The sequence below is a fragment of the Cinclus cinclus genome, chromosome 3, assembly GCF_963662255.1.
Source record: "Cinclus cinclus chromosome 3, bCinCin1.1, whole genome shotgun sequence".
NCBI lineage: Eukaryota > Metazoa > Chordata > Aves > Passeriformes > Cinclidae > Cinclus > Cinclus cinclus.
The window spans coordinates 57,000,668-57,026,262 of NC_085048.1; the positions used below are offsets into that span (position 1 = coordinate 57,000,668).

The window sequence follows — 25,595 nt, forward strand, 5'->3', positions numbered from 1 at the left end:
GTATATCCTTGGGTTAAATGCATGTTTTTTCAACAGAATCATAAATTTGTTGGAGAATCAAGTAGTTTTAAGTATTTATGCTGTATAACTGTGAAGGGATCCTGTCAGACAGTGCTGCACTGATGGACATTCACTTATGGTACTCAATTTAAACTAGATAATACCAGGGCATCTCTTAGAAGTGGGACTTAGCTACAACCTAGTGGAATGTAGTATGACTAGGGACTTACTGCTGTTGTCTCTGGCTTTGTAGAGGTGTGTTCTGTTGTTGAGGAAGTCAGGAGGATGTTTAAAAGCAGAAGAAATTATGGAGGAAGGGAACAGAGGTTGTTTTCAGCAGTTTCACAGATTGGCTGTGGGGAGTTAAAAAGATCAACTCCTTTTTCCAGTAGCTGAAGAGCTTAAAAAGTCAGGTATCCAAATTAGGATGCAAAAGATGGAAATCTTGAGCATAGTTTCAGACCAGATTCCTGGTAATATGCATGCTTTGTTTCACTTAATACTGAATTTTTGGCAGCGAGACTTTTTTCAGGAATCCCAGCCAAGATGTGTGTCCCTGCCCCAACTCACTTTTCTGCTGCTACATTTCAGTGCTCAGATTTGAAGTTTGAGCAATTCTTGCTGCTTCTATTGGGCTTTGCCTTTATGATAAGGTGGATGTGTGAATTGATATGGGTTGCAATAGGGTATTTTTTCCCTGGGATATGTTTTAGCCTGGATGACTTTCTCTGGTATGTGCAGCTGCACAAACAGCAGTGCTGCCTCAGTTGCACTGGCACATGGGTGAGTGTGAGCAGCAGAGGAAACAAGGATGAAAGGAAGATCTATTGTAACTGGTCTGCTGTCCATGGAAATCCTTATCAAGCCCTACATGAAAAAAAAAGATAATCTGAAGTCAGCTGTTGGAAGTGAAGGAAGAGATAAAGAGTGAAGGAAATGTGAGAAAAGGTTAGCAGAAATTAAGCACTATTAAATTATGTTTTAGTGAAAACATTGCTGTCGATAGTAAGGCATAGTAAGAGAAGAAAGGAGATTGTGTAATAAACAGCACCACTTGGCACTAATATCATGTCTTGCAAGTGAGATGGACTGGAAGTGGCAGTATGTCTGGATGATAACACTGGTATGATCCGGTTTAGATAATCAATACAATCTTGGGAATAGCAGGCTCTCACCTTTATCAGTGCTGATTTCATGGTTGAATCATCCTCTATCAAGTAATGAAATTTGCAGCTGCACAGATGCTGTTTTTGTGAAAGCAGTTTGTGCTTTAGCACTTGTTATGCTTTAGCCTAGGAGAAAATCCTATTTATGGTGTGGGTGCCTGGCAGCCTCAGCAAGCACGTGTGTTTGTGCTTGCCTCAAAAGCAGCATATGGCTTTGGTAGCTCTAAATGTGTGAGATTTCAGAAGTGAACATTCTCCCTGGCAGGAGTGGCAAGATTGGTTATTTTTGAGAGAGCCCTAATTAATTGTCAGCAGATATTTGTATTGTGTGGCCCTGTAGCATCTTCTGATGTTCAATGTAAATTTTCATTAAGCGTTTTATGTCACCATTTTCTCAGGAAGCTAACATTGAATTTGGAATGAATTCTCTGAAGCAATAATTCCTTCAGCAGTACTACTAATACATAGTTGCATATCTATAGAAGTCAGGTATTATCCAAATGCATCGTGTCTGTTGTCTATCTGTCACCTAATCTTTGCCTAAATGTACTTAATTGTGCAACAGTCACAACTTTACCAAAGGGAACTGAGAAGAGGGATAGCTTTTAGTGTTGATCATTAGTTTTCCATGCTTTTGACACTCTGGACATTTTACAACTTTCCTTCTCACTCTAGCTGTCCAGGTGGCAGAGGTGCTGTGGAATCAAGTTGCTGTTGATAGGGGTGCATCAACACTCCCCATTCAGATGAGACTTTTCATCCTCTTTTCTTGAAGACTCTTCTGGTGATGGCCTGCAAATGGTTGCATCAGCAGAGCTAAGGGTGCAGCACTGGAGGGAATGAACAACTGGTTCAGGAAATTCCTAAGGCAGTTGTAAAAACCTCCCAGACAAAAGAAAAAGTGACAGATGTTGTCCTGCTTCTGGCCTGGACAGGGTTAATTTTTGCAACAGTTGGAAGGGGGCATGGCCAGGAGATTATTCTATACCACCTCACATCATGGGGGAAGGGGAAAAGGAGTTGCTCCCTGGGAGAAGGCATTCTTGGAGTGTCTTGGTGGGGACACTGAACTGGAGAGTACCATTCCCAAACCACAGCAGATGTGAAATTATTCTTTTCTTTTTTTTTTTTTTTTTTTTTTTTTTTAGTATCTGAAATATGAAAAAGTATATAAGGCACAAACAGCTAGTTCACATGATTTTTTTTTTCTAGGTAAGTCTGGTATCAGCTGGAGCAAAAATCCAGTTTAAAATCCCCTAATGATGTAGTTACTTGTGCAGTAGAAGTCTTATTTTTCAGCCCACTTCTCCATGTGAATTAGCATTGTTGCTATATATGGTGGATTTCTTTGCCCATCAGTGAGACTATTTTGATAGTGAAGTGCTGAATAACTAACAGTTTTGTTGAAAACCTAAAGCTAAACAAGTGTCTTGTAAACATCTAGGCTTCTGCTATGTAAAATGTCTCTTGAATTAGTAGAACTTCTTTTCTGTTAAATACCATTATGGCACTTTCAGGCAAAATTAATTTTTATTTCTCATGTAATGCACTAGGTGTTTTTAGTTTGGAAAACATTTCTTTAAATCAAAGTGAAATTTCCTGGCAGTATTACTTGATAACTGAAACACAGGAAACTTTTTAGCTTGAAATGCCCTGTTACACTGTGATTCTAAATAGATAATGTCTTAAAAATCCTACTAAATACTAGCAAACATATGGCTTCTTAGCATGGTGTAGGGTACTCCTTTTCCTACTCCTGAAACTTCAGGAAGGAAGCATATCTGGGAGCATGCATGTGCATGCGCTGTCTTAATGTCCATAGCACATCTGTGCCTTCCTGCTGGCTTCTGTCTGAATTTGGCTCAGCCAGGACTCATCTTGCCTCTGCTTAGATTAAATAGGCTCAAACTCTCCTCTGACACCATCGCCTCACCTGTTTGTGTGTTCATGCATGGCAAAAAAAATGACAGGCTCAGTAAACCACGTTTTTTGCCATTCCCACTCCCACAACTCCTTCCTCAACGGTGATTCTTTTGAGGTTATATTTGCAAAATCTGAGGTGTTGGTACTGACTCACAAAAGGTATCTGAAATTCTGGTAAAATTAAAAACAAACCAGGAAAAAAACACAAACCATAAATCCATAGGGATACAGTTTGACTGTCCAGCTCAGACTCAGTCATGCAACACACAGCACATATCCCAGGAGAAGCAGAGTGCCACTGCTGTCATTAAAGCATTTTTCCTCTGATGTTAACCAGGGCCCTGCTGGGCTTCTTTTGGAAAATACGGCTGTGGTCATTGGAAGGGGGCTGAAGGCACAATAGTTATACTGCTGTCAAATTAGTTGGAAATGTTTTGACACAAATGCAAGCTGAATCTAAATGTCCATCTCCATCTCAATGAATTTACTGAGGTTTAAGCAGAGAGCTGTTAGTTTCGATGTTGGCTGGCTGACAACAGGGAATGGAATTTCTTTTGCCTTTCCATTTGCCATTGCTCTTACTACTTTGCTGCAAGCAAACAGCACCCAAAAGGCAAATTAACAGACATGTTTTGCATTTCTCCCTCTGTGTTGAAAACTGCCATGGATATGAACTATTTAATAATCACCCTGAGACAAGTTTCATCTTGTGATGGCTGTCCATGGCACTAAGTATTCATTCCATTCAGTTTACTGATGCCAGGAATTATACCCCGGATATTTGCAATGTGCTATCTCCAGTCCTGATTAGATTTTTTTGCACTGCTTGGATCCCTGTAAAAAGCCTGATGTTGGGAATGTGAATTATTCCACCCAATTAAGGTGCAGTAATTGTATAGTGAGCATGTTCAGAAGGTGTCTTGCGGATCATCTTTAAACCTCTCTTTGAAATTTCAGATCTGAGGGGGAATTTTATCTGAGCCTTAGCAGCTTTTAACTGCCTTACATTTAAGATACTTGGAAATCTGAAGAGATTATTTTCTTGTGATGTGCCTGTTACTGGAGTTCTTTACTAATGTAAGCTTTAATTTTTCTAAAATTCAATCATAAATACAAAAAAGATCAGGCTGGCACAAACCCTTCAACTGACGTATCTTTGCAGAAAAAGAGCTACTTCCAGACAGGTGTTGCAAAAATGTGGTCAACTGGAACTTCCTATAAATGCACCAGATAGTGTTTGTTATTCAGAAATTAATTGATGTCTTGCCTTTGTTAGAATAAAATTATACACTTCTATTTTGTGTTCTGGTGCTTTTTCTATTGCTTGAGATTACCAAGTCTTCCTCCGCAAGTGGTTATTTCTCTAGATTTTGTTTAGCACTTTTTCCATGTGTGTTGTCAATTAAATATGCTATGAGTTACTGATGAGATACTCCCTTTAATATTGCACACATCTCTGGCCATCTATAGTCAGCACTGAATTAGCTAAACTCATGGTAAGATCCCTTCTCTATCATCCTGTTCCTATTGAAAGAGAGAACTCAGAGAATGGCGTGTTTAAAATAGGCTGGAGGAGTCACAATTGCTGTCTCCTGGGTCTTTAAAAGCAAAAGGAAAGAGAAAGAGGAAATAGGAAAGAGCTGTTTACTCTAAATACACAAAAATGAAGGCAAAAAAAAGTAAATGCCTGATCTGACCAGAAAAGACTGTTTCTTGAAAATCTATTAAGGGTTTTCTAACAGACTGAATGTGAGATTCTGCCTTCAAATTGAAGCTGTGAAAGCTAGAACTTGTTCAGTTTGAGCTCAGTAACTCGATGTGAATACTCCTGGAGACTGGGATTTAACTTAATGACTTGAGGCTTCAAAATTAATTCTAGAATGCTTTCATATTCTTTTTTTTTTTAAGTGTCTGAAGTGCTTTACAGTATCAAAGCTACAATTAAAAATACACATATTAGAAAGGATAGGAGGTAAGAATAATAATAAATAATAAAAAAGAATCACAATCAAAGGAGCAGTGATGGGTCAGGAATTTTCCGCTACAGTTCCTCAGTTCTCAGCGGAACCTTCTCTCCTTGCCTCCTACCTTGCCTTGTCCACTCATGTAGGTTATCTTTATTCTGAAATGAAACTTTTTTGTCTGGTGATCCCTGTTAACCCATGGAGATTGAGGTGTAGGTTGTCTCTTCATTCTTGTAACTAGATGGCAGTAATTTTCTCACACCCCCCCCCCCCCCCCACCTCCACTTCAGGCAAGCGTAAGCTCATGTTGTCAACTCTGTAATGCACAAATTGTGTAGCTTCGAAATGATGGAGTAGCTGAAATCACAGCTGTTAGTTCATGTACCTGTAGCTGTGTATCATATCCATCACCAGTGCTCTTTACTTGCTCTCATGCTTTAGCAAGCCTGTTCAACAAGGATGAATCTAAATGAAAGATTCAGAGGCCTCACTCAGCAAACAAGATCCTAGTTTCTCTTGGCTAATGTTCATCCTTGTATTGTTCCCTTGTCTCTGCAGCTTCCTATTGTTGAAAAAATAAGGATTATTGCTCAGAAGGTGTATGGAGCTGAGGATATAGAGTTGTCTCCTGTTGCACAGTCTCAAGTTGATCGTTACACCCGACAGGTGAGAGCACCAGGGAATTATGCAGGCAGGTACCTGCTGGATGCAAGTCTTGGGAAACCTTGGAGTGTAAAATGTTCTCAGACTGGAGTGTTAAGTCAAGCTTTGCTGAAAGGCATGGGTTTACCCATGGTAGTAAACTGTGGACATCAGTATGGATTGGTTTATATTCAATAGAACAGAATGGTTTTAACCATTAGAAATGGTTATGGAATGGAATTAGAATGGTTTTAACTTTGAAAGTGATGTCCTGTGAGATATAAACGGTGTTCAGACTGCTTTTGAGATTGTCCATGAAACTGTACTTTCTCTGCAGTTTGAGTTACTCTCTTAAACCTGACAACTGCGTATCTGCAAAAGTTGCTGCTAGCAAATGTAGCCAATTTTCATTTGTACCTGCCAAAAAGAGTTTGCAAACACAGTAACATACCTGTGCACAGCTATGCACATTGATAACAAAGATCCCAATATTTGTAAAATATTTTTATTTCTTTCCATTCCTATTACTTTCAAGGAGTTGTGAATACTAGAACATGAAATAGATCACCTGTCCTAAAGCATGTGGGAGCATGTTACAGTTTGAAAAGTTTTGAAACCATGTGGAGAGGTGTGTTTGGAATGTGTTTTTTGTAGTGGAATGGCTTCTGGACATAAATGTGGCTGGAGCCTTTCTGTCAGAATGTAGAAACAATATGTCCAGGAAAAATTCCTAAGTCAACTTCAGTGGCTTGGTGTCAGACAAGCAGAAGTCCTTGGTCAGACATGTGGACAGCCATTTTCCCAGTAACGCAAACTTCCTGAGAATGAATTTCATTCTTCTAAATGGAAAAGAAGTTTACTTAGTGTACTTGAAGGAAAATAATCCATGCCTTTATTTTTTCCTGCTGTGATTCTCTAATCCATTTTTTAGTCGAAATGTTAGTATATTAGGAAATATTTTCACAATGTCAAAAAGTTGAAGTGCCACCTCTCCTTCTGACCCTAACTGTCAAATAATTGAACAGAAGAGTGGAAGGTGCCTAACTCAAGATTAATCAATAACTTGGAGACAAATAATGGGTGGGGGAAGCTGCTGAGGCACTTTTCCTGATTTTCTCCCACATTTTCAGTAACTAGTTCATTGGCATTAATGAAGGGGGTGCCGTCACCCCATGCAGGTTTTGTGTTGTTTAAAAACAAAGGAAAGCATCATGAGCACCAGCTGTGTTTACCCCCAAGAAAACATTAATACCCTTACAAAATTTTGGACTCTGAATCCTGATCTCAAGTTGGTGTCTAACTAGGTCATTAGAGCCCAAAGGGAACTGCTGTATGAGAGGTTTCTAGAAGATACTGATAGCAAAAAAAAAAGCATAATGTGTCTTTACTGTAATTTTAAAAACATTTCTCTTTATTTTCTTTCCCCTATTTTTTTTTTGTTAGGGATTTGGAAATCTTCCCATTTGTATGGCAAAAACTCACCTATCCCTCTCCCATCAGCCTGAGAGGAAGGGTGTTCCCACTGGTTTCATTTTGCCAATTAGTGATGTGCGAGCCAGCGTTGGAGCTGGATTCATCTACCCTCTGGTAGGAACGGTGAGTGCAAAGTATTCAACTAGGTAACTCCCCTTTCACCCAGCTTGACGGGGACGTGCATTTCCTGTTTGCCTCTAAAAATAATCTGTAGAGCCATGTGAGTTCTTGTTTTTGTATAATAACCTTATCCTCAAATTTTTTGTAGCTCTAGATTGATAGGAAAAGATAATCAAGAAAATCCAGTGTTATATTAGAGCTTTGACTGTCGGGTCTGAGAGAATGGCTCTTGCTGTTGTTTTCGTTGCTGTTGTTTTTAGGTTAACCTATGGTATCTAGGCACCCTAATGCTGCGGAAAAATGAATTTACTTGTCATTGCCTTTTCTTATTCGAAGTGCAGCCTGTAAATAACTAGTTAGATGTTATTCTAAATTTTAAATCTTTTATCCATCATTACAAACCATTCTAATGTATTTAGATTAAAGGAATCATGTTGGGGAATAGAGTATGCTTAAAATAATTGCTCTTCAGCTGATGAGTCTGATCTGCTCCAGTCTTTGTGAACATCACTACTGGTCCTGTAGAAGTAAGTTACAGTGGGAAGGGTAGATTTTTAACTGCAGAAATAACAGCACATTCCTTCTCCTTTTTTAGAGATTTAAACAATGAGGTGATAAAATGAGGTAATCGGCATCCTTTCTTTCTACCGTCCTTACAAGTACAGACTTGGATTAGGAAGCTCCTGATACTTTCTTCCCTTACAGGCCTTATTGAAATATCTGAGAAGTGAGTTGGCTCATGCCTTTTGCCAACCACACACATCTTAATCCAAACAGCAGTTGAGCTGCATCTGCCATCTCATAGCTAGAGTTATTACTTACATGTAGCTGATTCATGGGATGCTGCTGGAGAAGGGATACAAAAGCCATTGCATTTCCGGAAAGAGTACTCTCCCAATGTTATCTCATCTTCCCAGAGAACGGCCTGATTTCCTTGTGTAGCAGTACACTTAGGAAAGGTTGAAAGTTTCTAATCTATTGTTTTGAATTCCCTCTGAAACAATCAAGTGTTTGAAATGAGGAAGGAAGTACTTTGTGACCAAGAGGGTTCCTGGAGTTCAGGAAACTGTGTCACTTTAAGTCACTGGACTTGGGGATATGCTTTCCTTCTGCCTGACCATATTATTCACATCCACCAGAAGCAGAGCACATCTGTGTATTTAAATTGTGTATGACCAAATTCCAATTACTGGTGACAGGATAAAACTTGTCAGAACTTCTAGTATCTCCTTCATGGCCTGGATTCAAGTTTGCACTGCAAGTTGTGTGTCATGAAGTTATGAGAAGGAGAGCATGTGAGTAATGGGCAGCAACTAATTCAAATCCATGAGGGAGCTATTCTGTTGGATGTCAGAATGAAATATTCTTGGGTTGAGCTTTCTGAATGAGTCACACCCTGCATGCTTTGCTATAAACTAGCTGCAGTTCAGTGTCATAAATCCATAGAAACTGTCCATAGGAGCAGTATAAACCAAACAAGTTCAAGGATTACCTCTTTCTGTTTCAATTTAGAGCCAAAAATTGCAGTTCTTTTGAAAGACATTTTGTATATGAGATTTCTTTTTGGAGTAGAGTGTAAAAAATATGTCTAAGTTAGTTAGCCTGACTTTGGTGAGAGGTAGTATTAGCCATGGAACTTCTCCCATATCCTGAGCTGGAAAGGCACTGGGAAGTACTCTGTGTTATGTATTCCAAGAGAGTTTGTAGGTGAGGTACTGTATAAACATAAGATCCCCAAGAGGTAAAAATGTAAATATACGGACATCGATCATTGGTTGTTTGGAAAAATATTGCTAATACTCAGGAATGTAATGCTCAGGAATGTAGGACAGAACATTTCTTGGAACCATCACAATTGCTACAAATCAGAATGAATGAGTGAATATGAATGTATTCCTAACATTGTTACCATGCAGTTCTTTCTTGAGAATTAAATTTATAGCAAGTGGTCCAACTTGCTGCCTTTCAGAGTGGAGAGTTGTGATTGTGAAACAAACTATCATAATATAATTGCATCATGACTTTTGAAATTGCTTTTCTAACTTATCACCTACTGATTTTTTGTGCGCGGTGTTGTCAGCAACCAAGTATTAAGGTTAGTGTTACTTTTTAAGTTGTGCAAGAAGAAATATTTTTGATGTCTAAAAAAAACAAAACTGAAAGCCTTCCTTTGGCGGTTCTCTTCCTAATAAAGCTATCTGAAAATGTCTGCAAGAGCAAAGTAAGTATAAAAAGGCTTGTCCTGAAGGCTTAAAGTGGCTGGAAGTCAATGCTATGAGAAGAGGGAGTACAGAAATCCCAGTGACAGCATATGGTGAAAGCATCCAGTCATGACAGTGGATTAGATTTCTTTATATAGGAAAAAAAGAAGGAGCAGCATATAATTTTTTTCCTTTCCACTGCTTGCTGGTTAATTGTATTAGTGGAGAGGTCCCTTAATACCTAAGCTGCTCAGAACCTTCTTACAGCTCAGGCTTTTCTGATGGCAGGAAAAAAGTCCTATTTTTCATTAAAGTTGTAATGATAATTCTGATGCTAATTAAATGTCAAACTCCATTCTCAAAGCATATTTTTTACCGGGCAAACTTCTCATATTCTGTCAGAATTTATCAGTAAAGCAGGTTGTTAGAGTTCTGCTGCCGTGTAATTGGGAAGAGCATTACAAATGAGAGAGACAAGTATTGATGAAAGATAATAAACTATCTGCAGTAACTAGCATTTGTAGTTTAGCCTTGTCACTAGCAACTGCAAAGTAATGAGATTTGTATTTATCTCAGCTCTGATACACAGTGATTTTATTTTTTTTTAACTAAATATTTAGCATGTTGTCTTCATATTCTCTAAGCAATATTTGGTTTGTGTTATGGTTGGCTCCAGTTCCCATACAGCATGGAAGTCTTTCCAGGAAAAATGAGCTGAGCCTTATCAGAGGAAATCAGCAGTGAAACAAGAGGTGCATTTAATTAACACTGGCACAGCTTTTATCCAAGTTCTCTGAGACCATGACCCAGAGGGCTACATCACTCTCACAGGTGGAGTGTTGACATCATTGCTTGGCTTAACAGAGTGATGGCAGGAAAGCTGCTGGAGTACATGTAGGAAACCAGTGAGGTCATCCACTAGCAATGCTTGGGTGGGGAGTTATTAGATTTTTTTGTAGTACGTGTGTTTCTCTCCACACCCACCCAAAAAGCCATAGCAGTTCAGTGCTTTCTCACATTCAGCCACATTTCCATTGTTCTTTTTCATGTGAGTTGCAGGAATGCAGGAAGGTCATAGAAGTTGCCTTTTGCCTTTGTGAAGTGATGCTACCAAATCACTGGTGCAATAAATAAATCTGTGTTTGAGTCATAATGAGATTTTTAAGTGTGTACTACTCTTCTCCAGTCATATGCACTTTCATTTCAATGGATTAAGATTACAGGCATGGTCACTCTGAAAATATGTGGAGCTTTTGGAGTCATGCCAGCTTCCAAATTCTCACAATAAACTGGCATCCTTCAGATATCAACATATCTGAAGAGAGGTCAACCTATCACAGAAATATTTTTCTCCTCATAGAGAAAGAACTTCAAGTCTCTGGAACTAGTGCTGAAACTATATCCCCTTGGAAGGAACTCTTGGGGTGACCCAGTGTAGTTTGAAATCAGTGTACGGGAGGAACAAAGCTCTAGTTCACTTGTGGGTGAGGGCCAGGACTGTCCGGCCAGAATATTACCTGGATATTGTAAGAGGGAAGAGACATCACAATTAAATATCTTTATTAATAGTTTCAGAAGGAAAATATTGTTCCCTGTTGAATAAACTTCTTCTTTCTTAGTGGTTAAGAGCTTAACAAGTTTTGAAAGTGTCTATTAAACTTAAGCTGGAGTCCAGGCCACCTGAAGTGAAATTGCAGTTTTTTTAGTGGTGCATGATGCTCAGTTTGTCTCCAAATTGTTATTTTTGTCACTTTTCTCTGGTGTTTTTATGGGACAGATGAACAATAATGGTTTGATTGCTCAGCTCATCCTGGTGATCTATGTAACACAGGGTAACGTTTTCAAAAATATAAGTGATGGTGAGGTTTATATATGCTTTGTAAAACATTTATCCTACAGTTCAATTTTATATTGTTTACAAAGGATTTAAGCTCTGCTAGGTATTATATTCTGACCACTGTTGGTCCAAAAAATGTGCCTGGGGATGTGGCATTTGGCACCTACCTTTGGTGTTGTATAATTGCTGTGTTGTAGCAGTGCTCAGAACAGCTAGTTGTGAAAGCTAGGTGCTCACAGACTCAGTGGGCTAGTTTTGAGATAACTGCAAGAAGTGTGAAAGCAGTACGAGTAAAGGAAAGCCATGAAGTTCGACTCATGTAGGAAAGCAGGTTAACAATTGTTTAGTTCTAAATTGAAAACTGGTAACAGGAAAAGAAAAGCTGCCCTCTGTTAGATGATGTGCCTTTTTATCTATTACAGTAGGTGCCATCCCAGTGAGGGAGAGATGTTCAAAGGGTGCATCATTCCTGTACAGTGACCAGCTATGCACACGTGGAAATGCTGAATGATGTTATACTTGGTGGAAGGCTGATAAAGTATTCAGGGTAGGGTTGATGGGCCAGATAGGTGACCAGATAGGCATGACTGGTGGCTGGAAGTGAGGGTGAGGACAATCAACTTCAGTTTGTTGTGTCTAAAAGCTAGAGGCTGAGAGGTTAGTTAGTAAGCTGAGGTTAGTGTAATAACAGGAAATCCACTTCTGGCCCTTGGTGGATTGCATGATGTGGTTGTGATGGTATTGGGTTGGCCAGAGAGGGGAGGGTCTCTGTAGATGAGGCAGAAATAGTCCTAAGTGAATGATTTAGCTGAAGGGCTGAGGAAAAAGTTGTAGATTATAATGGAATGGTTTGCCTTTGCAAACATCCCAGGTGTATGGACTATGAGGCAGTTAAGATTCAAGGATGGCTGTGGCCATTTGTGATCAGAAGATGGGAATAAAAGGTTGAGGGCAGGATTGGAAGGATGGGACTGGCTGGAAAGAGAAAAACTGAGAATTGTACCAATGAGAGGAGACACCTGTGAAATTATTTGAAGACACATCCAAGATGTACACAGAGAACTGGAAGAGGACACTGACATAAAAGCCACAAGGGTTAAAGAGCTTTGAAGGTGTTCCAAAAGCATTAGTTTGAACAATGACATGACCTAAGATGTGGGAAGGAAGAAGTCATGTGAGTAATCAATGTAGTTACAGGAGAGCAGAACATGCCTTGCTGATGACTAAGGATTTTTATTTAAATTTAAGAGGAAAAGAGTAGAGGTTAGCTGACTTGAAAATATCATTATCATTTCTGTAACTTTTGGAATTGAATAGAAAATAATGTATTTAAATGACAGAAATTTTCATATAGTCTGTGCATTTACTGTTTACTTCACTTGTTTTAAACTGATGCGGATAAGCCAGTGCTTGTTGGAAATACAGAGTAAATATACTTTGCTCTGGATCACTGTACCTTCATGCTATGGCTGTGACACAGGCATATGGTAAAATACTCTCTTAAAACCTGAAACAACAACCAAAAAACCCCACAAACCAGCCTCTCTTCCTCCTCTCCATATTTTGACAGATAATAAAGGCAAGACAGTTAGATTCTGTAGAGTTCATGCTGTCAATCTTGACTGATGTTTGTTTGCTAGTAAGCATTATTTAATCTGTATCATAATAATGTACAATATATTGCTGCTTCTGAATGAAAGACCATGTCCCATTGCTGGCCAGATTAAATCTTATTATTGCTTTATTCCACCTAACCATACATTTCTTGAGGGCCAGCACTTGTAGTTAGAGAAACAAATGAATGGTTTTGATTTGTTTTCTACTGAGAAGAAAAAGGAAGTTTTGTAGGTGTGTTTGTGTGTTATTCAGTGAACTGAATTGTTAAGGGAAAACCTCTTTTTTTTGGGGCAGGATGAAATCACTAGATAACATATCAAAGAAGAAAATAGACCCTGTGTTTTGGTAAGCTATTTGATGTTTAATTTTGATGAGATTTTTCTCCCTACTAATACTTCCATTATAACAAATTTCAGTATAATTCTTGTGAAATTATTTCTTTGTATCCAGCATCCTCTATTTTCCAAAATTATTTTCCCATCTTACCATCTTATTTTAAGCCCTGTCAGAGATTTTTTTCTATGCAAATGTTTAAATTTGGTTTTAAATAAAATTAACCTTTTGGTAACAAAAAGGAATCAAGTGGTCATCTTTTCCAAGTATATTTATATACTTTCCTTGGTAATCTTTTCCAAGTATATTTATATTAAATACATCCATAGAAATGTAACATTATGTTCAAGTTCTAAGACATGTCAGTGGTAATCTAAAGTAGTTTATCTTAATAGGTAAACTTAAAACTTATTTACAAGTACAAGAGGTGACTCTCATGTTTCACTTTAGCCAGAAGAAGTTTCAGACTGATCCCCTGAAAATGCATTTTTGTAGTCTCCCATCTCTTGAGAGAATTTTACCTAACCTCCTTTGCTTTCCATGTGAAAGGGCATGGGAAGGTATGGTGGATCAGAGCAGCTGCAGAGGAATTTCCCAGGCTGGTATGACAGGATCACAAGTGCCTGAGCACATGTTTTCAGTTAAGATGAGCTGCCTCGACACAGCAGCCCAGGCAGGATGAATTCACTGATCACGGGTAGTTCCTGGCTGGTGCAGACGTGTTTAAGCGATGCTGAGACCAAGAGAACTCATTATGTTCTGAAACAGTTTTGTTCATTGTGATTGTGAATGTCTTGCCCTCGTCAGAGCTGAGAAGTTGTATGTAATGAACTCAGTGCATCTGTCTCAGGCTCGCAGATGCCATCAGTGTAGGTAAATGGGAATCACCTGTAGTGCACGTGGAGCCAAAGGCTCTCCTCTGGGAAAGCCTGCTTTGGTCAAGGCTTTCAGGGAGCCTGGGGGCCATTAAGGTCTTGCTGTGCCAGTGACACCTACCTGTGATCATAACCAGTTTGGGTATGTCTTCTATCTGTTTCATTCCCTTGTCTCTGATTTACAGTCCATGATCACCCATAAGAATGGATATGGCTGCATCAGTTAAGAAAGCAAAAAACAAGAGGCTGATATTCCATATGGAGAGTAGGGCTCTTTAAAAGATGTACATTAGCTTATTTGCTTGGGGCTTGCTTTTAACAAAGATGTATCAGTTAAAAGTGGGAAGTGCAATTTGGATGGAAGCCAGCACCAATTTTGGACAACTGCCCTTGGATTTTATGCATGACTTCAGACAAGAAATAGGGATGTTGCAGTGGAAATGCAGGCACGTGCAAGTTTGAGCACTTAGTGAATGCCACTTGCTGGGTGTTCTGCAGGACAAAGAGGGAAGCAGGTGGATGAATCATGGCAGCTTCTCTGTGGTGCAGCAGTGCTACCTGCCTACCCTGGTCCCAGTCTAGAGCTCTGACCATGCTGGTTAGCACACCTGATGTGTCCAGAGTAGGTAAATGGGTTTGGTAAAGAGCTCATTCAATCAGCCTGGTACGTGTGGATTTTGACCCACACATGAACTCAAAAATCAGTTTATGGAATGCCTTGAAACAGCAGTGCTAAGGGTTTGATTATGCTATCCATACAGAAGATGTACAGACTTGAGCATTAGAGAGAGCAGCCAGGTATTTCTTCCCCTGTTCATGATATTTGGGGTGAAGAGGCTGATGCTGCCAGATATAGGGGTCACTGAATCTGATTGCTTTGGGGCAGGATGGGTATCACTGCTGCCTGTCATGGTTCAGGGCAGTAGTAGCAGCCATACTCCTGTCATTTCCAGAATTCTGCTATTCTTCTGTGTAGGGAAAAATTGAAATTATGAAATGAAATTCATGCTCCCTATTTTTGTTTGTTCAGCCTGATAAGCTTCAGTTAAAGAAATTACAGTTTCTGAAAAGGTTCTCTATTGCTCAAATGGGAAATGTAGAGATTCAGCCATTCATTAAGGAAGCAGTAGTTACTTTTTAAAACTCCTGTCTATATGCAATTTTTTTGAGAGGCTATCTTATGCTCACCTAAAGAAAAAAAAGAAAATTGTCCTCTCAATGTTCTTACTGATGCATTTTTCAAATGCTGATTTGCAAATTTTAAAAGTATTGATTCCTTGATAGCAGCAAAAAACTTTATAGTTTGGATCAAGTGAGTGAAATTTTTCCAGACTGTCCAGTAAGACAAACTATCTAGCAGATGTAGATAGTTGTATATTTGAGCTTGGCAACTTACTGTTACTGAAACTCTAAAAATTATATAAGGCTAATAGCAGGAACCTAGCTGGAGGCTGCAAGTCTGACTGAACAGTTTTATTGAGTTCTGGATAAATAAGGTGAAAGATATTTTGAACTTAATCATATTCCCAGCAACTTGCTTTCTTTCATTAAATTGTGAAATATAAAATAAATAGTGTGCTAATTAACATTAAAGAGGAATGAATATTTGTGCCTTCTGGTCAAGGGATTATCATTGTTAAAACAGGAAATGGACTCTGATTTCCTTTTTGTAAGTATTTTCTCCATAAACTTTCTATGACAATGTGAGGTTAAAAATAGGTTAGACTTTTACACAGTAAAATAATATATCTATTATTAGTTAACAAATAGCCTTTATAGGGAAGGAAGAGCATTTTCCAGATGGTTTTATATTGAAATAAATGTGTCCTGCATTTATTATGCACAAAATAGTATTTACTGAGAAATTAGAAACTGAGCTTCTCTAATTTATTACATTGTGGCATGGACTATAGAAGGTATAATACTCAACATTTACATGCAACCTCTTTGTATTAGTCATTTGCTAGACAAGCAAAATTTTGTCTTTTTATTTTTTCAATTAAGGAGTCCAGAGGTACTAACAGTAAGGTCCCCCTGACAATTCTGGGATAGGACCATGAATAAAATTCACTGTTTCCTGGCCTACAACATCATGAGATGTTTATGTCTAAGAATGTGAAGAATCAGCACGGGGTATTTCCATTGGAGTAGGCTGACCTACATTGTGTGCACAATGCTAAAAGATAAAGTTATGCTGCTTATTCCTTCCCTACTCCACCCACCCACCCACATGAAAATCCTAAAGTATTTCCTGAGATACTCCTCATGTGTCCTTATTTACAAAAATACAAAAGATACAAATGCTGATAAGTGATAATGGGTTTGCTTTGAAAAGAGGAATCTTTCTTTACCTATGGAATTATGAAATGTCGTAAGTAGAGCATTACTTTTTGACCAGCTTGGCCTCAAATCAAGTCCAGTGTGCAGTTTTGGGTGTCACTTTAAAAAAAAAGGATATAAAGCTATTAGACAGCATTCAGAGGACAGCTGTGAAGATGGTGATGGGTGTGGAGCAGAAGCCTAATGAGGAGCAGCTAAAATCACTTGATTCCTGAAATGAACAGAAGAGGAGACTGAGGGGAAGAACTCCTTGCAGTTTACAACTTCCTCTCTCTGTTGGCCAGTGACAGGACCTGAGGGAATGGTATGAAGGAGAGTATTCCAATGAAATGTGCCAGATAATGGTGCTGTCTGGGACAGCTGCAAAAGGTCCAAGATGTGGCACGGATGGGTCTTCACTTTTACCGCAAACTTTGGCTTCTTTGAGATAATTTTGACTCTTATCTCCAAAGCCATCCAGTGGATGATAATCCCATGCTAGCTATACCAGTGCTTGACACTTCACAGGTTAGTGCCTGACAGCTGGACATTCAGCTTTTCTTGATGTCATATAAAAATGCCTGACACAAATGGAACATTCTTTTTAACTGGTTTCACATTTTTAATAATGTTTTTTAATAACATGTCAAAGTTTGGAGCTAGCAGGCTAAACAGTTTCTCCCTAGGGAGTCCCTATTTTCAGAAGATAAAATTCTATAATTGCATGATACTTTAGGCTGAAGTGCCTGACCACAGCACCTTTGTTTATTAACCATGTTTCTTTAGACAACATAAGAAGCTGGGCTTTAGGCTTAATAAGAAAAGATAGTGACATGAAGAAATTCAGAATGAGCTATTCAGTCATATATAGGAATGTTGCAATTGGAAAGAAATTATTTTAGAAATGTTAAAGTTCTGCACGAGCTGTCCTACTTCAAGCTCAGCAATGCTCTGAAGACTTTGAGTCTAAAGTTAACCTCAGAGTACATGCTTTCAGGAAAAGTTATGAGAATTAGGTAATAAGGTCATGGCTTTTTTTTGTTGTTGTTGCACAGCCACTCAGGGGCTATTTTTTCATGTCACTTTTTTACAGGTTTTTACTTCACTTTTTTTAGTTGGAGATTCCATATCTGCAGCAGTTTTAAAAAGGTGGTCGAGTCCAACTGTTTCTTGTTTTTACAAATATGCAAAATAGCATAAAGATACTAAGTTTCAATCATCATTTAGCAACCAACACATCAATGATTAAACATTATGGAGGCTTGTTATAGTCACAGAAATAACATTTATATCCCCTGCAGTCTTCAGAAAACCTTGCTCTGATTCTCCTTAAACTCTGGTTTCATAATCAAAAGCAGTCTGTAAAGGAACACTGGGTATGTGTCGAGGAGAGATCTGCATTGTTGCATGGGAAAGGATTGCATAGTAACTCTCCTGAAGTGGCAAATCTTTTGTATCTCGCAGGGCACCTACCACGCTAACACCCTACAAATACTGAATATCAAGAGTATCAAGTCTTGAGGTAGCCTTCTGGTTTCAGTGTTGCAATCAAATGAGCATACCGTAAGCGAAAGCTGCAGAGAAATGTAGAAAATGTGTTTGCCTTTTAGTAAATCATCAGTAAACTCTTACACTGACGTGATCTGTTTTTGTTACTTGCTCACTCAATAAAAACAACCAGTAGACTGAGGCTGGAAGAACTATGACAATCTGTCATCTGTAGAAACCTGTTGTGCTGTTTTCTAGTCCTATTTAATATTAACTTAGGTAAGTGAAAATAAATCTTCTGGCTTGATTTTACTTTTCACTTATATTTTTTCACAAAACAGCATTATAATTCAACACCACTTAAGAGTTCATGTTTGGCTCCTTATTTTCAGTCTGCTGTGAGGGCAGAAGTACTGCTGGATTAGTGTACTTGGGGACATCTTAAACCATGGAATCTCGGTGACATTAATTTATATTACACGTCTTTTAGGCAATGCTATCCATAACATGACAAATGCACCCCCAAAAAAGAAGTAGTAAATGCCGCATAGGTGGTACCACTGAGTTGTTTTTCCCCAGTTCCATTTGCAGCACTTGCCTCTCACTGCCCAGAAGTTACTGCATTTGCACAGCTCTCAAAAACTGCTGGGGCTCAGAAGTGAACTGCTAATCTGGGAGTTTGTACAAGGAAGCTGTATGACTTTTACCTTTCTTTGATTCATGAAATAGCCAAAAATACAGGGGTCTGTGGTTATTTTGCTGGAAAACAAAAGCTCATTTGGTATCTTACATGCAGTGCTGTTCATATTGTGAGACTTTAAATACCTGATTTCCTTGCTCACAGTAGAGTTCCCTTGTGAGCATCTCCAGGCTTTGTTTACCTAGTGGTTGCTCAGAAGGCTGTCCTGAAGATTTTTCTCACCATCCAGCTCATGGTTTTGGCTCAGATCCAATTTCAGGTTTCCAAGAGTGTTACTATTATACAGGATATAAACCTGTTTGAAAGGACATTGATATATAAATAGTGCTCCTGCTCTCCTATGTTTTTACTCTTTTCATAGAATCACAGAATCAATTCATTTGGAAAAGACCTCTGAGATCATGGATTTCAACCTGTGACTTAACATCACCTTGTCAACTATACCGTGGCACTGAGTGCCACTTCCAGTCTTTTCTTCAAGACCTCCAGAGACAGTGACTTTACCAGCTCCCTGGGAAGCCAAATCCAATATCTTCCCAGGAAGAAATTCCTCCTAATATCCAAACTGAACCTCCCCTGGTGCAACTTGAGGCTATATCCTCTCATCCTGTTGCTGGATTCCTGGGAGAAGAGGCTTATCCCCACCTGGCTACACCCTCCTTTCAGGGAGTTGTGGGGGGCAGTAAAGTCACCCTGAGCCTCCTCCTCTCCAGATTAAACACACCCAGTTCCCTCAGTTGCTTACCAGACTTGTGCTCCAGACCCTTCACCAGCTCTCTTGTCCTTGTCTGGACTCACTCCAACACCCTGATATCCTTCTTGTAGTGAGAGACCCAGAACTGGACACAGCACTCAAGATGTGGCCTCACTACAGGGGACAATCCCTGCCCTGCTCCTGCTGGCCACACCATTGCTGATCCAGGCCAGGATGCCATTGGCCTTCTTGGCCACCTGGACACAGCTGGCTCATGGTCAGCTGCTGTTGACCAGCACCCACGAGTCTTTCTGTGTTGGGCAGCTTTCCAGCTGCTGTTCCCCCAGCTTGTAGCACTGCCTGGGATAGTTGTGATCCAGGTGTGTAGGACAGGGCACTTGGCCTTGTGCCTTCTGTAAATGCCCATTCAAACCCAGCCTCAGCAGGGATTATTCCTGTTTTTATATGCACTGTATCAGTATTCAGAGGAAATGTATTTGCTATACAGATCAGATCCTATTCATCTTTGCCATTGACCAGCATTTTTGAGTGGTATCTCTTTCTCGTTGAAAGTATTTTAAGGATTTCTGTGTATTTATGTTGGAAAGACTGTTTTCCACCCATCAGTTAATGCATGTTTGACTTAATTCATAATGTTATTACTGGAGGTGGAGTGCAATGAACGGAGCAGTCACCATGTGATGTAAGAAGAATTTCCTTATAAGTACAGAAAAATGTAAATTGTGGGAATGAATTTATTGATAGAAGGCTGCTTTTAGTTTAATCATCAGGTATTGTAGAAAAAATCTCTATAGCTAGAGATTTCTGCTGATAGAGTATTAGGAGTTATCATTCTGTTGTTCATCCACTTTTTGTTTGGACTGTGGATTGCATTGAAAATGTATGCTTTTTTCTATGCATTAAACCACACCTTCATTGTGTTCAGTTTTAGTACACATTATTGCAGCAAACTGATATGATTTCATAGATGACCATCATATCTTCATTATAGTAGTCAAACGCCTAATCGTTTTATCTTTTTCCTCATTTTTTTCCACTTTTTTTTTTGGTCTTTCTTTTTTGGCATCTGGAGGCAGTTTTTATTTTGGCATGTTTGGCATAAAACGTGAAATGTGTCCAGTTTGGGAAGCAGAAAAGCTTGTGAAGGAAAAAAAAATTGAATCATTGCATTGCAGAAATTATGAATATTCTTTCTAGTTGTTAGAATAGAAATAGTTTTCAGTTTCAGCTCAGGATATACATGAGAATAAATTACAATTAAAGGGCTTTATTTAAATGGAAAGAATTTAGCTATGTTGTTGGCACAGTAAAACTTAACATTTTATGGAAACAAAATGGCAAACAAGATTATGGCATACATCAAGCATAGAATGTGTAATTTACAACTTTAGGGATCCAGCCAAGAGGAAGTTGTATGTATAAAAAAAAGAAACAAACAAACAAAACCCCACAAAACCAACCAATAACCACATACATGCTGTTCCTGGGATCAGTCCATGCTCTTCCTGGGATCAGTCCTGGACTGAAAAGCATATGTATCTAAATGTGGGATTTTTCTGTGTGGTCAGAATTTCAAAATGTACATGCCAATGGTCCTGAGTTCATCCAAAGAATGGACGTGTTTCCATGTGCCAGCAGCACCTGTGCAGAAGAGCATCAGCATGAGCCCCCCCAAAATGTGTTATCTCCTTCTGCCTGTGTTGTTGTAAAGGGGAGACTTGCTAGCCCCATCTCTGTGTCACTCAAATCCACATTTTACTCCTTGAGTATGAAGTGTTATGTCCCTTGCAGTAGTGTCACTGTGTTTTGTTCTTCCAGGCTTGTCAAAAAGGACAGAGGGTGGGGAGGGAAGTCAATTAGAAGACTTCTGGCTTCTTCCAGGTGTGCGTGAGCCAGGGAATGTACTGAATGAAAGGTGTGTTCTTATTGGTACTTGCTTGAGCAGTAAGCAGCTTTTACATCCTAAATTCAGTCTCAGAAAGTCCTGAACTGTTCACGATCTTCAGCTCTCTGCTCCAGCTCTCCTTCTCATGTTGTGTTACTGTTTATGGGCTGGGGTTGCTGGCTCTCTCGTAATTCAGATGTAACCTCTGGAAACCAAGGCAGTCTGCTGTAATAAGACTTCTGCCAAATGTGATTCTTGGAAGACATAATTTAGCCTTTGCCACAGAATGAGCTTCCACTTTTTAAAATTGTTTTGGTAAATTGTACTTTGCCCTCCTGCAAAGTTTATTCTGTAGTTTAGTGAAAACCAACAAAAAATAAAGTGGGAAGGCAATTTGTGTGTGAAGCCTCAAGGAATTTCCTGTAGGTAAATTCATAGAAAAAGTTGACAAATTAAAGGAAAGTTTGGAGGAAAGATTACCAAATACATAAAATACATTTGCTTTAATTGTAAAGTGAATTCAAACCTTTAGCCTCAATTCATTTTAACTGAAGTGTAAAGATCTCTCTTGTTTGGGCCAGTGCTGTTGGTTGTGTTGCATTAGTGTGTCATTTTGCCTGAGGTAAAATTATTTACAGGACCACATTAAATTGAAATTGCTACACTCATTTGTAAATTGAGAAGAAACCTCCAGATATTCAGAGGAAGACAATCCAAATCTGTTCTCTTTTTGATGCAGTGATTAGGTCTGCTTTTCTAAACAGATGAGTTAGTGTGTTCATCACTAGTGCAGGTCATGGGGAAGCATTGCCAAGTAGTTTGTATTAGTTTTGTTCCATGTGTGTAATAAAGTCTGATGCAACTTACTGCAGTGAGAACTTCAAAAGATAAATCTACTCTACTGGGAAAGTGTTAGAGGTGCTGCTATAGGACAGCAGTTTCTTACAAGTGATGACTGAAGTTATAGGAGCTGTTTTAAACCAACAGAAAAGCAACAAAACTCAAAGGATTTTTGTAGTTGCATGGAAAAAAATGTTAAGAACTAATTGATTTTCTTGTGTGCAAAGACAAAACAGGAAAGGACATGCCTGTTTGAGGTAAATGCATCTGGGACCCATTCTTGTTCGGATTTGTGTATCCTGTGATGAACTTCAGACCAACTGTGAAAGAACCTATAGGAGAAATAGACTTTCAGAGGAAGTCAGCTGCTGAAATATATTTTTTTAAATCTGTAGAAATAGTGAAAGAAAACAATTTCCAAAAAAAGAGGGGAAAAGGGCAATCAGGTGTTTCTGCCTTTTCACAGCCTTTAAATAATGTTATTTTCAGCCCTACATAATTCTAACAGCTTTATATAGTTTCCAAGGAAGAAAATATTAATTACATTTAAAATTATCTGGCTTTGGATGCACTGGCATATTGATTCTTAATTTCATTTAGAATGGGTTTTAAGATGCACATGATAAATTCTTAATGAGTAGTTCTTTACTGCTGCTATAAAAATGCTGTTCTCAGAAACCCTCAACATCTTTATATTCCTTTCCTTGTTTGCTTTGGCTGTTCAGACTTGGAGGTCTTCAAAATGGGAATTTCTCCTAGTTCACAGGCACCAGGGCAGAATTGTTCCTGAAGTTCAGGCTACTGAGATAGAAGTTGCTTGTACTACATTAGAGATATTATTTGTTCTCAGGCCTCGGAGAGGTATAAGGCCTCTATAATGTCATTACTGCTGCTTTGTTTTTTCTATCTTTTAGCAATTACCTTCTGAAGTCATGTGCCTCTGTTCTTTGCATTTTGCTGATGAGATCTGTCAGTTCAGCTAGTGTTTTTCTCTGCTTCCTGCTATGTTTTCCCAAGTGGCTTTGGTACCATCCCTGTTTGCACAGGACATATTTCCTCCTTTTTTTTCCAGTCGCTTTCATTTGCCCCACAACACTTGTTTCTTCTCCCTGTACTGTTTTCCCATATGTCCTTCAAAGAATAAATAGCTTTCCTAGATATAAAAAATAATGTTGCAACAGAAGACACACCTGTGCAGATCACCTCCAGCATCCAGCAATCAAGAGAGGTGTGCCCAGAGTAAGAACCAAGTGTTGGTTTTAGATGTGCTGGTTTATTTTATACCCTTTATCATCAGGTAACAAATAGTCTTTTGGCTTTCCACCCTGTTGGCATATGTGGTTCACAGCATCTGGTTGTTTCTCTTGCTCTGAAGGGCCCCTTTCTTACTTGCCCATTTTGCCCATAGATTTCATATATTTTGTACCTTGTATCCAAAGCCATGTTCTCAATGTTTGTTTTTCCTTCCAGCTGATAGAAGGAAACTAAACTTCAAAAGTTTTGTTTTTTCTATTTAATAATTCTTCTTTACATCTCCACTAATCAAAATATATAATAGTTTTCCAAGAAATGTCTTCTCTTCTGAAAGAAATTTTTGTGTTCATTTGAATGCCACATGCACACTTAGCTATTTTTCAGTCTTTCTCATGCGTTCCCTTTGGATCAAGCATCTCCTCTGAATAATGCCTGCAGCTGATAGCCAGGAATCAAGGATATTAACTGCAGTTTGCAGACTCAATTACCTAATTGTAAAAGTGGTTCTGGATTTCTTAGTGTACCTACTTATGCTTTCAGGCATTCATGAAAGAAAATAAGGTATGTCAGAAATGACCTTACATTAAAGAGACTGGTTTGGGGGGGAGCTACATATTTTGAAGAGCTTATTTAGCTTGTGTCACAAGTTAATTCACATACACTTAGATAAAGGCTGCAAAAAGTGTATTTTGTATTTTGTTCATTAATGGATACAAAATCTGTTGTCAGTGGCAGACAGGCAGTAGATATTTACTGAGCAATGGATATCTTAGCAGCTCCCAAATGTGTTATTCAAAATCAATCTGCAGTGCCATTCTTCCCCTTTGATAGGCTATCATGTGATATATTTGCAGTAGTATGCCATGTCTTTCATAGTGCTTTTCATCACTAATTTTCCGACATGTCACAGAGGAGGCACAAGTCAGGTACAATCCTTGTACTCGGATGAGAAGGAAATTGTCCATCAAAAGCAGCACAACTGGGAAATTACCTGACTTTTCTGGACATCAAGCTAGCACTAGTCTGTGCCATTTGAGGCCTTGTTTGAATGACAGTGCAACCCAAGTCTTAAAATCCTTTGAGATGTTGAAGCTTGTTATATTTATTCCAAAATATGTCCATAGGCACAGATTAACCAATTAATGTGCAGGGCACATTTAGTGACCCACATGCTAACTGGCAGATGCCACAGATGTGCAGATATTAGAAAGCTGCTGACCTGAATGTGTATAGAAATTCAACCTTATCACATCAGAGAAGGATGGCCAGTCCCAAGTTAGTTTACACGGGACTAAGACAAAGCTCCTGCAGTCCCACAGGAACATCCCTTTGGCCATGGATGAGCAAGGGCAGGGCTGCAGTCTGCACATGAATATGTGTACCTGTGCCTAGGGCCAGTCTCATCCCCTTCCAGTCGTCTTCTTCCAGAGAGGAGATGGAGCCCCTGGGCAGAATGGAGACTTAAGTACAGGGTAGGAAAGAGGTCAAAGTGAGTAATGCAGAATTGTGTTAATTTTTGCACTAAGTATCTATTCTTCAGTACTGTTTACAGCCTGTTTATGTTTGTATAAACAGGTTAACTCTTCCCACTCTCTGATGTTCACATGGTCTTGAACATAGGAATGGTGTAAGTTGTTGGTTTGGGTTTTCACTTACTTTTAAAAAAATAGTAAAAAGTTATGGTAACTAGAAAAAGAAAGCCAATAAACAGCTGAAAAAAAATCCACCTTAAAAGTTTGTACTGGTTTGAAAAGCAAAACCAGTGAGACTTCAAGTCAGTAATTCAATTTTTAATAGGGAAGAGAAAAAAGGAAAAAAACAAAATACATGCAATTAAAAAAAAATAAATAAAACCACTGACAGAGTCAGAATAAAACCTGATACCCTGTCAGTCAGGGTGCTGGTGCAGTTTTCCTCCAAAGGGTCCAGCGATGATGTGGGGAAAAAGTCTAGTTCTTCCTCTAGAATCCAGTGGAAAAAGGTTGTCTTTGATGTTCTAAACCTCAGTTTTTATCTAGGTAGGAAAGGTTTGGCTCGTCCTCCTGGCTGGAGCATCTCCCAATGGGATGATGTAATCTTATCAGTTATACAGTAGGACTCAATGGCCCATTAACAGAAGATACTTCCCACAGAGATAAGGATGATCACCCTTCTCAGATGGTAATAGAATATATATCTTGTATTGTAAACCAGGACAAAGTTTTAAATTAAAATTTACCTGCTTATCTGCAGTCCTTTGGAGG

At 38.9% G+C, this 25,595-nt stretch overlaps 1 protein-coding gene across 1 annotated transcript in view; it reads left to right on the forward strand.

The window, feature by feature from the left end:
- Positions 1–25,595, forward strand: part of MTHFD1L (methylenetetrahydrofolate dehydrogenase (NADP+ dependent) 1 like) — a 137,888-nt gene that overhangs the window by 88,991 nt on the left and 23,302 nt on the right. The window contains exons 24-25 of the mRNA XM_062488866.1: positions 5,612–5,719; positions 7,139–7,291. Coding sequence (XP_062344850.1) covers positions 5,612–5,719; positions 7,139–7,291 — 261 coding nt within the window. The remainder of the gene's footprint in view (positions 1–5,611; positions 5,720–7,138; positions 7,292–25,595) is intronic.